The sequence below is a fragment of the Rhinolophus ferrumequinum genome, chromosome 20 (assembly GCF_004115265.2).
Source record: "Rhinolophus ferrumequinum isolate MPI-CBG mRhiFer1 chromosome 20, mRhiFer1_v1.p, whole genome shotgun sequence".
Lineage (NCBI taxonomy): Eukaryota > Metazoa > Chordata > Mammalia > Chiroptera > Rhinolophidae > Rhinolophus > Rhinolophus ferrumequinum.
In genome coordinates this window covers 18,300,328-18,315,794 of record NC_046303.1, presented here as the reverse complement: position 1 = coordinate 18,315,794, position 15,467 = coordinate 18,300,328, and the positions used below count along the sequence as shown (strand labels likewise).

Below are 15,467 nucleotides of genomic sequence, written 5' to 3'. Positions count from 1 at the left end.
CCTAGCATGATTTGTCAGGATGACATCCCCTGAACATAAGCCCATATATGTCTTTTGGAGCAAGAGTTAATATAAGACTTGGTCTTATTTTGGGGGAAACATGGTAGATTAGTTTTGCCTGTGTTTGAACTTCAAATACATGCCGTCTTACAGGATGTACTCATTTATGTCTAGCTCTTTCCATTCCACATTACACCTGGGATTCAGCTATGTTGTACATGGACCAACGACTCCTTTTGATATTCTATGATATGAATATACAACTCTTTATTCTTGATAGATGGATATTTGGGTTGTTTCTAGTTTTTCACCTTATGAGTATCACAGCCATGAACATTCTTGTATGTTTTGTCAACAAAGGTAACTCCCAAAGTTATCCACTCATTCTCAGAAGTGGAATTGCTGGATCAAAGGATATGTTGAGCTTTCATAAATACTCACTAACAGCTTTCTGAAGGGGTTGTACCAGTTTCACTCCCATCCACACTGTGAAAGTTCAGCCTGTCTCTCTCTCTCTCTCTCTCTCTCTCTCTCTCTCTCTCTCCCCTGTGGTTTTGTTAGGGGTAATGATATTCCACTGTGGTTTTAATTTTGCATTCCTCAGTGCAGGGACAATGTTGAATATCTTTTCATAGGTTTATGGCCATTTGGACATACTGTCATGTAAAGTACCTGTTCTTGTTATTTTCACTTCCCCATTTTTCTAATTCGGTTGTCAATGGATTTGTAAGGACTCTTTATTTTATGTGTCTGTCCTTTGTATTGTTTTGCAAATATCTTCTCCAAATCTGGCCTGCCTTTCATTCTCAATGTGTTTTTGGCTCTGTCTCTTTTACATTGTCTTGGGAGATTGGCATTTTATTCTTTTGAAGGTATTTATTGCTATAGAATGATGAGAAATGGACATCAAATTTTTTTTACATTTAGGTTAAAAATCTTGTTTCTCGTGAAATTAAAACCTGAATAGTTTATGTTCCCCAAAATAAATTAGCCCTTATTCCTCTCTCAAAATTGTTAATCATGATTTGATTGACAAGGATTCAGGTTGTTGGAAGACACTAATCATCAGATCTAATTATAGTGAAGTCCCAGGACTTTCCATATTAATTCTTGAAATTTTTCAATCATTTCTTGAAGTAAGGTCATTTGTTGAGATACTTGTTTGTAATTTAGAAGCTTTAGAATTCGTTGTATACTGTTTTATCCTGTATACTGTCATCTTCCTTATGTGAATGTTAGATTTGTTTTATAAAGATGAACAAGAAAAAATTCGTCCACTTGGGAAAAGCTATATTGTTAATAGAAGCAGAGAGGTGGATGAGGCTTTCATTTAATTTTTGGGTTTCAATCTTTCCCATAAGAAAGCTGATCATTAAACCAGAAAATGCAGAGCAAATGCGATAAAGATGCCTCAGCACCCCCGATAGGCAAACAAATTTTAGCAATGACCATCTAGGGGACGCTTACTATGTGCTAGGCACTAAAGAAAGTGCTTTACAAATATGTATTTAATCCTCAATAGCTCTGAGTAGTATCAAGATCCCTATTTCAGGGAAAAGCTTAGGTAACTTCCAAGGCCAGACATCTAGAAAGGGCCAGTGAAGGAAACCAAATTCCAGCTGATTCCAAAAGCCGTTCTTTTACCTAACTTCTCTACTGCATTGTTTCATACTCTCTACTGCTGCTGTAAAAGAATTTAAGATTTCAGGACCTGACACATTACCAGCTGTGAGGGGCTAAACCTACTTGCAAGCGTGATGTTGGAAGCACAGGCAGTAATCCGAGAAATCCAGGAGAGAGGGAATGCCGCCTGAGGCTGAAGACAGGCGATATTTCTCAATCTTTTGTCCGTTTTAGATATTTGTTGGTTTTCCCCAGCTCAGTAAAATGGCTTAGAAAGAATAAATATGCACATCAGAGTACCACGTACATATTCATGTCTCCAATGTATAAATCTATTATTTCTTCAGGGAAACAATTATAGAAGATAGAGGCTTCCTTGTTGTTGAAAACGTTGATCTAAATTGCTCCCAGAATTTTAGGACATGTCAGTTGGGAAGGCAGCAGCAGAGTCATCAGAATCAGGTCAAACTTAAAGGGCATCTTTAGTTCATGTGACTTTTCTTATGATTTTTTTTTTTAATTAGCAGATTAAAAAATGTAATACCCAAATGCTGGGGTTCTACTTCCTCTGATCATATCTTTACATACAAATGAAATATAGTTGATGACAGTTCTTATATTTCCTAAATGCTATCAGTGAATGAACTACAAACAAATAGCATCTCCTCCTTGATGAGATCTAAAGAAGGAAGGGTGGGCTGCATTGATACAGAAGTGAGCTAAGATAGATGGCAAGGCCACTCTGTCCACCTCCTGGGAGTAGGAGGCATCTTTTAAACACATTAGCAAGCATCTTTGGGGATTGTATGATATATTCTGGATTTAAAAAAATAGAAGATATATACAGAGGATGCCAAAAAATGTATACACATTTTAAGAAAATTGTATTAAAATTGTAATACTCAATATATACTGATAACAAAAGATGAATACAAGTCACGTTTGACTTCTGCAATTACAAGAGGTGCTCACAGTGGTTACCATCAGTGTCCAGACACTTCTGATGACGGCGAACTACTGATTGAGCACCGTTGACCAAAGTGTCCACTTGTATACATTTTTTTGGCACCCAGGGTGTGTGTGTATTGTGTGTGTGGATACACACACACACATACATATCTATACACACAAACATATATATCTATATATCTACCTGTGGTCACCGTAAACAAAAATGAAACAAAAAGGAACTAAATCTTTGTGTGTTAATGATTTAAGGTTAAGAATGTCTTGGATGACATTTTGGAGAAACTTCCAGAAGAGTTCAACATGGCAGAGATCATGCAAAAAAACACAAACAGAAACCCCTATGTTCTTGTTTGCTTCCAAGAATGTGAGAGGATGAATATTCTCCTCCAGGAAATCCGTGTGTCACTTCAACAATTAGACCTTGGTTTGAAGGTAAGTTTAAAAGTGGGGCTAGAGCAGGCTTCATGACATCAGATGACATTTACTATGTGGCCTTTCTTCTCTGTGCAAGGGGGAGCTGACTTTATCTCCTGATGTGGAAGCTCAGCAGTCCGCACTGAGTTACGACACGGTACCAGACACGTGGAGCAAACTGGCTTATCCATCTACTTACGGCCTGGCCCAGTGGTAAGCAACCCTATCTTCGCTCCCACTGTCCTTTATCAGCTTTGGTGCTGATTCAGTGTTCTGAATTATTCAGCCCCATAAAAACTGTCAAGACTGTGCTTTGTGCTTGTACTCAGTAAGTGTGCAAACTACCACCCGTTTTGTTTGAGTTTCCTTAGTGTGTTGTTTCGAAAGCAAAAGTCAATTAAGAGGCAGAGTCAGAGCAAGATTCAAATTCTGTCTCTCACTTATTAGCTATTTGATCTTGGACAAAATACCTGCCCTAATTTCTCAGTCTATCATCTGAAAAATGTAGATAATAGCCTTCCCCCATGGAGTTGTTATGATTTAAATGGCTGTGGGTGGCAACTTGAGTTTGCTCTCACGTTATCATATACACTCATTTTCTTTTCTGTTTCTTTTAGTAAATGTTTTTTAAATTTTTTTAAATAAAAGAGAATTTATTGGCTTTTATGACTGAAAAACCCAAAGGTAGTCCCAGCTTCAGGAGCTTTGCTTTATCCAGGAGCTTAAGTTTTCAGCACCTGGCCACTCTCCATCACCCAGCTGTTTCTCTCCATGTTGTTTATTTATTTATTTATTTTCAATTACAGTTGACATTCAATATTATATTGGTTTCAGGTGTACAACACAGTGATTAGACATTTATATAACTTATGAAGTGATATCCCCAATAAGTCTTGTACCCACCTGACGCCAAATATAGTCATTACAATATTTTTGACTATATTCCCTATGGTATACTTTACATTCCCTCAACTATTTTGTAACTGCAAATTTGTACTTCTTAATCCCTTCACCTTTTTCACCCAGTCCCCCAATCCCTCTCCCATCGGGCAACCATCAGTTTGTTCTCTGTATTTCTGAGTTTATTTCTGTTTTGTTTGTTCATTTTTTTGTTTGTTTGTTTTTTAGATTCTACATGTAAGTGAAATCATGTGGTATTTTGTCTTCTCTATTTGATTTGTTTTCCTTAGCATAATACCCTCTAGGTCCATCCATGTTGTTGGCAAATGGTATGATTTCATTCCTTTTTATGGCCAAGTAATATTTCATGGTATATATATACCACCTCTTCTTTATCCTTTGTCTTTTGATTGGAGTATTTAATCTATTTATATTTAAAGCAATTATTGGTAGGTATGTACTTATTGTCATTTTATTAATTGTTTTCCCATTGTTTTTGTAGTTCTCTATTCCTTTCTTATTCTCTTGTTCTCTTGTGTGTTAATGACTTTCTGTACTGTTGTGTTTGGATTCCTTTCTCTTTATTTCTTGTATATCTCTTGTAGATTTTTAGTTTGTGGTTTCCATGTGCTTCATATATACCAACCTATGTTTATACCAGTCTGTTTTAAGCTGATGGTCATGTAAATTCAAACACATTCAAATATCACTACTATTTTTACTCATCCTCTCCACATTTGTGTTTTTGTCATTATTTTTTACTTCTTTTGTGTATGTTTGAATATCCCTTAATTTACTGTTGTAATTATACATGATCTTCCTACTTTTGCCTTTTAACCTTTGTACTAGCTTTAGTGTTACCCGATCTACTGCTTTTCTTGTGTTTGCCTTTGTCAGTGAGAATATTTTTTCTTTGCCATATTTTCTTTCATATTTTTTATTTTTTTCCTTCTTCTTAAAGAAGTCCCTTTAATATTCCTTGTAATACTAGTTTGGTATGATGAACTCCTTTAGCTTTTTCTTGTCTGGGAAGCTCTTTAACTCTCCTTTGATTCTAAATGATAGCTTTGCTGGGTTGAGTAACCTTGGTTGTAGGTCCTTGCTTTTCATCACTTTGAATATTTTGTGCTAGTCCCTTCTGGCCTGCAGTTTCTGTTGAGAAATCAGCTGACAGTCTTATGGGAGCTCCCTTGTAGGTAATACCTGCTTTTCTCTTGCTGCTTTTAAGATTCTGTCTGTCTTTAACCTTTGGCATTTTAATTATGATGTCTCTCGGTGCAGGCCTCTTTGGGTTCATCTTGTTTGGGACTCTTTGTACTTCCAGGGCTTGTATGTCTGTTTCCTTCACCAGGTTTGGGAAATTTTCAGTCATTATTTCTTCAAATAGGTTTTCAATCCTTTGTTCTCTCTCTTCTTTTGGTACACCTATGATGCAAATGTTGGTACGCTTGATGTTGTCCCAGAGGCCCCTTAAACTGCCTTCATTTTTTAAATTCTTTTTGCTGTTCCAATATGGTGTCTTCTGCTACCTTGTCTTCTAAATCGCTGATTCAATCCTCTGCTTCATCTAATCTGTTCTTGATTCCACTGAATGTGTTCTTCATTTCAGTTATTGTGCTCTTCACGTGTTTTGTTTGTTTGTTTTCTATCTCTTTTGTGTGTCCTACCTTTTTGTTGAAATTCTCACTGAGATCACTGAGCATCCTCAGAACCAATGTTTTGATCTCTGCATCTGGTAGATTGCTTGTCTCTAGTTTGTTTAGTTCTTTTTTAGAGTGTCATGGAGGGTGGCAGGCGGGGTCTCCTGTCCCGCTCCCCACATAGTAAAGCAGGACATGGTGAGGCCAAAAAGGAACACCCACGGAGCCATAGATAGGGGAGTCATACCACTATATTCTTGCTGGAGGCTGGGTTGGAGACACAGGAAGCAGGAGCCACACTATCCGCAACCCGCCGTCCTAACTGCAATCCGCACTTGCTAGCTCAACCACCATCTTCTTGCTAGCCCCCATTTTTTGCTAGCATAGCCACAGCAGTTATATTAGTGGCCAATGGCTCACTGGCTACAGCTGATGCCAACTAGCCACAGCTGATGGCCATCCAATCACAGTTGATGGCCATTTACTACCTGAGGCAGCACCTTTCCACATGAGGCCGAGAGCCTGGAAACTGCACTCCTTGCTCTGTCCCCACCCCTATAGGGTCTCGCCTCACAACAAACATCTTCCGCGAGGGGCCCTATGAGAGGAGTCTGGAGGTGAATGCAACATCCTGGACACAGCCAGGCTCTCTGGACACAGCCAGGGTTTCTCAGGGCACCACCAGTCCTTCTGGGTACAGCCAGACTTCCTGGGCTTCTTAGGGTACCACCAGTCTCCCTGGGCACAGCCAGGACCTCTCAGGCCACTGCCACTCTCTCTGGGCACAGCCAGACTTCCTGGACTCAGCCAGGGCTCTCAGGGCACCGCCACTCTCTCTGGACACAGCCAGTTCTCCTGGGCACAGCCAGGGTTTCTCAGGGCACTGCCACTTTCTCTGAGCACAGCACGACTTCCTGGGCACATCCAGGGCCTCTCACATATTCTCGACAGCGGCTGGTCAAGACACAAAAGCAAACATCCGCCAGTTCCACTACATGATGGTACATTCCCAAGCAAACAGTCAAGCGATCCATTAAATTAGGGATGGAGCCCATTCCCCATAGTCCACAGTCATCCACCAGGGCTGTGCCTTAGCCTCACAATGTATGCCCTCTCTGCAGGGCAAGGGCTCCAAGTCCTCCCCAACCTGGGGGTGAGGGCCTCAGCAAGAACTTCCCAGCCCACAGGGTCGCAACAACCTTCGCTTTCTCAGGCCTATGCTGGTTGGAGAATTGTCCACATCTTCCCACCTCTCCATGGGGGTCCAGCTCTCCGGCAGCTGCTCCTCCTGGTCTTCCTGAGACGGAATGTTCATGTGCACAAACTGCTTCACTGCCCTTCGGAAGCTTTGGCCAGCACCGTACCCTGCTCACTGCACCATTTGTTGTGCAGAGGACCCTGCTAGCTGCGCCATGTGTCATGCAGGGTAGCAGGCGGGGTCTCCTGTCCCACTCCCCACATAGTAACGCAGGACATGGTGAGGCCGAAAAGGAACACCCACGGAGCCATAGATAGGGGAGTCATACCACTATATCCTCGCTGGCAGCTGGGTTGGAGACACAGGAAGCAGGAGCCACACTGTCCGCAATCCACCGTCCTAACTGCAATCCGCACTTGTCAGCCACCATCTTCTTGCTAGCCCCCATTTGCTGCTAGCGTAGCCACAGCAGTTATGTTAGTGGCCAATGGCTCACTGGTTACAGCTGACGGCCAACTAGCCACAGCTAATGGCTATCCAATCACAGTTGGTGGCCATTTACTACCTGAACCAGCACCTTTCCAAGTGAGGCTCTCGGCTCACTTGGTTCAGGAAACTGCACTCCTGGCTCTGTCCCAAGAGTTTTGTTCTCACTTTCATTTGTGACATGTTTGTCTCATTTTGGCTGCCTCCCTATTAGGTAGATCTGCTATGTCTCCCCGTCTTGGCAGAGTGGCCTTATGTAGTAGGTGTTCTGTGGGGCCCAGTTACTTGAGCCAGGTGCTCCGGGTTGTCTTTTGTGTGGCTTGTGTGTTCTCCTGTTGTAATTGAGCTTTGATTGCTGTTGACGCATCAATGGGTGTAACTGACCCTCAGGCCAACTGGCCATGTGGACTGGCTATGACTACTGAGGAGAAGCTGCTGGGCAGGGGCTGACCCCACTGAGCGGGATTCACTTTAGCATGGTGCCTGCCAAGGCACCAGTGTTACTTGTGGCACTAATTGGATGGTGTTCTGTAGCCAGCTACCAGGTGTGTGGTTTTGGGACCTCTTGGGAGGTGCTCCAGTGCAGACCAAGATAAGCTGCTGCCTCTGTCCAGCGCAGGGACACCTCGTAGGAGCTACTAAGTGATCTGCAGTTGGTAGCTGCCTGTGCTGGGATTAGACACACCTGGGAGTGGTTATGCTTTGAACCGAGACCAGCCGTCATTAGTGCCAGGCTTGGGGCCACTTAGCAAGAGGTACAGGGTATGCCTAGGGCAGCTGCTGCTTGTCTGAGGTTTGTGGACCTTTCAGAGATTTTTAGGAAAGTCCTCAGCATGGACCCAAGCCAGCACTTGGGTAGATTAGCCTCTGAAAGGTTCTGACTGGGCTTGTGAATTGGGGAGGGTGGGTCTCAGAAAATCACCAGGTGGGGCAGGTTAATGGCGATGCAGATTTAGAGTCTTCCTGAACCAGCTGTGTCGGGGGAGGTCACTTTAGTCCTGGAGAGAGTTGCCCCTCCAGCCTTCACCCTGAAACTAGTTAATTCAGTTCCTCCCCTGTGTGTCCCTGGCACTTTTCAAGCTGCTGTCCCTTCTATGGAGCTTAGGGCAAGTGTTTGTAAGCAATGTGAGTCTCTGCGCAGGCCCTTTAAGAGGACACCTAGGTCTTCAGCACCCCGTCTTACCCAGACAGAATCCCTGATGATTTTCACAGCACTGTTATGGGGACTCCTCTTCCCAGCACTAGTGCACTGGGCTGGGACCCCTCACTCCTCAGGCAGGACCTCTGCAGCAGAGATATCCCTCCCAATTCTTCACCACCACATGTGGGTGTGGGCCCGGTCCATTTCTCATGTCTGCCACTTCTAGCAGTCTCAACCTGGCTTCTTTATATCTTTATAGTTCTATCCAGCTACTCTTAGGTGGTTCTCAAAGGTGGTGGTTCTATAATTTAGTTTTCATTTGGATGGGGTTGTGGGAGGTGGTGAGCACAGTGGTTTATTACTCTGCTGTCTTGACAGCAGGTCTCTATACCCTTATTTTCAAAGCCAGTGGTTACTAATGCCATCTCAGGGCTTTTAAAAGTAGTATGGTATGCAGTAAATCAGACTGTCAGCGTGTGGGTGTGACTGTACAGATGTGTCACAAAGCCAGGGACAGAAATTCACCGTTCCCTGAGGGCCAGTGTTATCTCCACCCGTTCCTTGGCCTTGGTAGTCAATACAGAACGTTTCATAAGGTTCTCTCTATTCCCGACTTCAGTACAGATTCTTTGTCCTCGCTTTCCTGAGTCTGTCTTCCATGAGTCAGAATGTTACTCTGAGCCTTAAAACTGGAAACTCCCATTAGAATTCCAAATGACTGCACATGGAAACTAGCCCCCCCGCCCCCCGCAGGCACCTAGTGTTTGCTGTGTGGGATGTGTGCCAACACAGGTGTGGGAGGTGCAGTGTGGAAACGCCACAGATGACAGCACAGAACACAGCAGGGAAGGGGGAGCAGAGCCTCACTGGATCTATTAACACTTCGAATACCCCAAATCAAACACTATCTCCAATCAAAAAGTTGTACTTACACTTAAATTTTATACGATAACTTTGGACTTATTTCCACCATCTTATTTTGTGCTTTCTAATTTGTTTCTCTTCTTTTCCAACCTTTTCTGACTTCTGTTAGTTTAATAGTTTTATTTATTCCATATTTACCCCTGGACAGGCTTGGGGCCATTTTCGTGGAGACACTTTCCATTGTAACATACACACTTTTGATTTTTCAAACACAATGTCAACACTTTCCTGTAGACATTTTACTCTCTCTGAACATCAGCCTCCTCTGTTCTAGAATTGAAGATCAACTTTATTTTAAACCACAGTATTTTTATTTTGTTTATAGTCAGTAATTATTTTGGCTTTAACAACATATATTGCTTTCTCATTGTGTTTGCATCTCCTGCTGGGCTCCTCTGCTCTGGGCCCCCTTTTCTTTTTACGAAAGGATAAAATATACAACAGCGTTTTCAGTGAATGTGGTGGGGAGGAAATAGTATTCTTTTTGTCAGAATTCTCTTCACTGCGCTCTTGCTCTTAATAGTTGACCTGTATGTAGAATTCTAGGATACAATTATTTTTCTCTCAGAATTTCAATGTCATAACTCCATCGACTTCTGGCATTTATAATAGCTAATGAGTCTGTTCTTAAATATACTTGTCATTTCTACATAACTCATCTATTCTCGCTGGGAAGTTAGGAGTTTTCTCTTTACACTTAATGGCCTGCAATGTACTGCTGTATTTAGGTGTGGACTTTTAAAAATGTATCCCTACTTTGTACCTTATGCTGAGCCCATCTGCTGCTTCCACTCTGAAAAATTTTTATTTTAGCTCTTATTTCTCCACATATTGCCTTCCCCATTCTTGTTATATTTATCTACCAGAACTCTCACATTTTCAATTTGTGTGTCTGCTTTATTCTGGTTGATTTTGTCAGTTCTGGGTGATCTCCAAGATATCTTCAGTTGTGTCTGGTCCACTTCTCCTCTTAATTTTTAAAATTTTTCATTGTCCAAAATCATTTTTCAGCTCCAAGTTGTTTATATTTGGGGAGGAAGTACCTGACCTAGTTTCTTAATTTCCTGTTTTTGTTTTTATGACTATTATTCTTTTTCTTTCTCTGGCGTTTAAACATACTTATTCAGTCTTTTTTTCAGACTCCTATTTCCTGAGTTGTCAATGTTCCTGTTTGTTGGATTTGCTGTTTTTTATGCCATACAATCAGCTGTCTTTATACTCAAATGACAGTTTGGCTCATTAAAAGAATATTAACCCATACATTGTTGGAGGGCTTTGTAGGCATCACTCTCTCTCTCATCAAATACTGCTATATAGAGGCACCGGAAACCGACATCGTCTTTCCCTTTATAAAAGACCATGTTTTTTTTCTGACTACAGGATTCTCTTAGCTTCAGTCTGTACTAAGATATATATTCTGTGCCAAATTTTTTGAAACATAGCTATGTCCTTTTATACAGGTTCAAATTTGTAATTTGGGAAAACTCAAATTTTTCTAGAATTGTAGTAAATATGTGGTTTCATTTTAGCTTTCATCTTATTTTCTCTCAAGCTTTATTTCCATTTGCTTTTCTTAGTATTCTTCTACCTTATGCTACTTTTGCTTATATTTCTATCAGTATTTCCTCTGCTTCTGAAAACTTCCAAATTAATTTCCTTTTTCTTAACCTGACCACTTCTAAACTATCTTGTTTATACAAGCGTTACTTCATTTTTTTTAAAACCTCCTGGCAAATTGGGTGCAATGGTTATCTTCTTGTGGCAACATTTTGAGATAAAGTCTTTCTACTGTTGTTTTTCCTGTGCTTTGCCTGTTTTCTGTTATCTATCTATCTTTATGTTTCCCCTACACCAGTGATTTGTAACATGGGGCAGGGCCACATTCTAAGCCGGCAGGAATTTTCCTTGTGGTGACCCAAGTTTGAACAAGTTTACAGCCTTTCCTCCTTCACAGCCCAGGCTCAGGCAGATGTTTCCTGCAGGGGTGCTTTGTGGGTTGATTTCTCATTCCCCCCCACCCCCGGCTTCCTTGGCAGCTCTGACCCAAACCAAGTCCCAGAAAATTTCAGGGCTAGTCCAAGTGGCCCTCACTCTGGAGAACCGTTTTGCTGGCTGTTCCTCCTGTGCTCCATCTCATACCCCTGGCTCCATTTTCCCAGTTTTTAGCGGCCCTGAAATCTGCATTTCAACGTTTCACGTGTCTCCTAATTTTATCAAAGTCCATTTTTCTTAGCCTTTGAGTCGGCTTCCTCATAGGTAAATTGCAGATACCTCCTACCTTGCAAAATTGTGCTGCTGCGATGAGAGAACCTGTGTAAAAATGGCAGTATCTCAAACCACAGGCATGCGATGGATAAAACCACCTTATACTAACCTTTCCTGCTTTCAGGTAACTACCACACGGGAGAACATTGTCGTCCTGTGCTCTCCTTACTGCCTCTGCCTTGCCCGGCAGCTCTGGTCTGGTGACCCATGGCAGTCTTCCCCTCCCCGTCCTCAGACACACACATGCTTTCCTGTGTTCTCAGCACCCTGTACGTACCTCCATGTTGGCACTTGTCAGCCCAGATCATACACAGATCACCTGTGTAGTCTAGGAGGCTCTAAACATTGGCTATAAAAATGGTGACAAATTTTCCATATCGCCCAGTGTTTCTTGTCCCTAGTGGTAATAGCCGTAAGATATAAAAAGCTTTACAGGAAAAACTTCTGGCCCTTTAAAGGTACAAAGTTCTGCAAATTATACTGGATATCAGTGGTGTACCTCTCTATCACCACCCCTCCCCAGAATCTCCTACATCTTATTGGGAAACTTCTGTATTACTAAAAAGCAAGCTCATTTCTTCTTATCGTCTATTAACCAGGTTTAATGACCTCCTCTTACGATGCCGAGAACTGGATACTTGGACACACGATCTCGCCCTTCCCGCTGTGGTGTGGCTTTCTGGCTTCTTCAACCCCCAGTCCTTCTTAACTGGTGAGGCCTAGGGCAGAGTAGCCCGATGCTGACAGAACCACATCCCTAGCAGAACTTCCGCCTACCTTTACCTGGACTCTCCCCGCCCTGCTCACTAGGCCTCATGCAGTAGCCGTTATAGAAAAGAGAGGACGAGAGAGTGTCAACCACAGAGGAAACACAATTCCAGGCAGAACAGCAGTGCCAGGGAAGGACGCCCAGGAGTAGTCCAGGAGGTGGGAGGTGGTTCAGTCTAGCATCTGTTATCTGCCAAGGGCCACATGGTCTCTTTCACAGGAGCTCCTCTGCCATGACGGTGCCAAAGCCACTACAGACATTACGTAACGGTGGGGCTGTTCAGGGAAAATGCATTTACAAAAGCTGAGGTTGTCCTGCAGGCCTTAGTTTGTCAACCCTTGCTCTAATGCAGCCACACGCAAATACCTAAGAACTGCGTGGGACCCAAGCACGCCTCAGGTAGTGGCTCCTGGAAACCTTGCGTTCAACTGTATCCTAGCCAATCCCTGTTCCTTCTCCTCCCAAAGCAATCATGCAGACCATGGCTCGAAAAAACGAGTGGCCCCTGGATAAAATGTGCTTGACTGTTGATGTTACCAAAAAAACGAAGGAAGATTATGGACACCCCCCAAGGGAAGGTGCATATCTGCATGGGCTCCTCATGGAAGGTGAGACACCCCAAGGAATACATGCAGGGATATTCAGTTAAGGACCTTTCTTACTGAGGTTGAAATTGGTATTTCTCCTTTTTTAACTGTTTCTCAGCATTCAGTCACTCACGCTAGTGGTGACTTGCCTCGTTTCCTGATTTTAAATTTAAATGCCAGGAAGTGCATTCAATGTGAGCCAAACTTGAAGGCATTTAGGGTGATGGCTATCATTTAAATTTGTACATATATCTGATGTTAACGCCACAGGGTAGTTTAAGACCTTCACTGCATTTATTGTGCTTTTCAATATAATCAATTCAAAATCTTTCTACTTTTCTCACTCTATTTTGTTGCAACACTTCTCCATGCCTTTAACCTGCCAGTGCCAATTGTAAACCTCTAAGAGGGGGTGGGTAGAGTCTGCAGTGTTTTCCAAATATATTTGGCCATGCATTTATTCTGCATGTTTTTCCTGAGATCCTTATTTTTCACAGTAGAGCAAGGGCCACAAGTTCAAAGACAGGGTAAATGAGGTACCTGAACTTGGCATAAGAAAAGGTATAGTGGGAAGGGAACGTGGTGAATTAGAGACTTATACTGTCTCTAAACATTCAAATTCACATTTGGTTAAAAGTCAGGGCCAAGTAGTTTGCTTTTGGGTGTCCGGATTGTTATGGAATCGGTTTTCCTAAGAAAGTGTAGGTGTTCAGCATGAGAGCGACGGTCTGCTTACACAGTACCTGGGTAGCAAGTATCTCAGTATTGGGCCGGCTCAGTAAAGAAGCCACTGACGAGAAGGAACATGACAAAACCAGAATGTTTATTGCCTCCACAAACTATAAGATCGGTCTCCACACGCCCCACCATTGCAACCCTTGTGTTTCTGCTGTAGGTGCAAGATGGGACATCCAGTCAGGAACCATTGTGGAAGCCCGCCTCAAGGAGCTGACATCTGCGATGCCAGTCATCTTCGCAAAAGCCGTACCCATGGACAGACAGGATACCAAACACACCTATGAGTGCCCCGTGTACAAAACCAAAAGGAGGGGCCCCAACTATGTCTGGACCTTCAGGTTGAAGAGCAAAGAGAAGACGGCCAAATGGGTTCTGGCAGGTGTGGCTCTACTGCTAGAAGCATAGAGGGGACATCCTGCAGCCTCGACAGCAACGCAGTGAGGAATTTCTGTTGTTACTGCACTGTTCCCACGCATATTAACTTAGTCTACGGAGGCACAAAACATATTCCAGCTTCCGTAACTTATAAATGTGCATTAATTTTTTTAAAAACACCAGCCTTAAAAAGTAGAGAAGGGGAAGAAAAGGAAGGCAATGTAGGGGTAAAAAAAAAAAAATACTGGACTCTTTCTGTTTATCGCTTTTCAGCTTTCCGCAGTACCCCTCCCATAAAAACTACAGTATCTCTCACATTGTTCTCAAGGTTCCATGGAACAGACGCACAACCTCCAAAACAACGGGGATGGAAGTCTCCCTGTCAGTGAGTGGCATTTCAGTTCTTGTAGATGTTTAACCAAAATCTTTTTAAATGAGCCCTTATGTTCTTTTAAAATATAGAAGCAACTGGCCCCAGGCGGCAGGTGAATCCTGAGCGAAGCAGCTGCCAGCCAGCAGTGCTGAGGCTCCAGTGTTGGTCATGTTGCAGTCCACTTTTTGTTCATTCAAGTTTTAATAAAAATAAAACTCTAGTACTCTCTAGTTCTGTGGTTAATTGCACTTGGTAATTTAGGGGAACATTCTTCAACGTAAATTTTCAATCACCCAGAACAGGTTATACTACGTGGTTTGACCTACGGTCAGGATAAGGCAAACTAAAGGGGACATAACCCCTGTAAAAACTTGGCCTAGAATTATTACTTATTGGGAGGTAAAAGATCAAAGCAACATCGATAATTAAACAGTGTCAAAGGCCAGAGCTACTAATACAATGTTTTCTCTGGAACTTACCTGAACTTTAATTGTGCTTTTTAATCATCTATAGATGCTTTTAACAATTCAAACAGGCCTGTGTATACATATATATATATATATCGATTCCTTGAGGTGTTTACCTGTCCTCCTGAGAAATCTTTGTAAGCATATAAACAATCTTAAAAAAAAATAAGTATTTAAGATCTAGAAAGAATTTCTGTATAAAAACACAACTGTTAAGAAATCTTAGGCACAAATGGTACATATGGCATGTCTTGTTAGAATACGCTGAGTTGGCTGGCTCTTCTTTTAATTATCTTCTACCAGCTGCTTTTGTAAGCTGAGAAAAAGATGGGAAGTGTTAGTGGGAGGAGAGGACAAAGCCCAACGTACATCTTCTGTTACTTGGTCAGTCCTGACTCCTCAGGCTTAAGTAATGGATCCTGCAGGCCCCAAGTGTGACTTGCCTCTTTCTAAAACTGCACTTTAGGGTTTGCTGTGGACCCCAATGCCACCTCCTGTCTGCAGAATGAGATAAGCACGTCCTAAGTGCACATCCCCCAAACCTCCCTGCCCAGTAGGGTCAGAGTGCCTAGGCTGCTCCACTTCTTTTTTACCCAAT

The 15,467-nt window shown here is 42.5% G+C and overlaps 2 protein-coding genes across 7 annotated transcripts in view; one reads left to right on the top strand and one right to left on the bottom strand.

Moving 5' to 3' along the window:
• DNAH11 (dynein axonemal heavy chain 11) overlaps positions 1-14,174 on the top strand; it is a 294,793-nt gene extending 280,619 nt beyond the window's left edge. For all 3 annotated transcript variants that reach the window (XM_033088403.1, XM_033088404.1, XM_033088405.1), the window contains 5 exons: positions 2,842-3,024; positions 3,104-3,219; positions 12,160-12,272; positions 12,797-12,937; positions 13,812-14,174. In XM_033088403.1, coding sequence (XP_032944294.1) covers positions 2,842-3,024; positions 3,104-3,219; positions 12,160-12,272; positions 12,797-12,937; positions 13,812-14,059 — 801 coding nt within the window. In that variant the 3' untranslated portion in view covers positions 14,060-14,174. The remainder of the gene's footprint in view (positions 1-2,841; positions 3,025-3,103; positions 3,220-12,159; positions 12,273-12,796; positions 12,938-13,811) is intronic.
• A 138-nt stretch (positions 14,175-14,312) lies between these two features.
• CDCA7L (cell division cycle associated 7 like) overlaps positions 14,313-15,467 on the bottom strand; it is a 37,152-nt gene continuing 35,997 nt past the window's right edge. For all 4 annotated transcript variants that reach the window (XM_033088406.1, XM_033088407.1, XM_033088409.1 and 1 more), the window contains exon 10: positions 14,313-15,185. In XM_033088406.1, the coding sequence (XP_032944297.1) occupies positions 15,155-15,185 (31 nt within the window). In that variant the 3' untranslated portion in view covers positions 14,313-15,154. The remainder of the gene's footprint in view (positions 15,186-15,467) is intronic.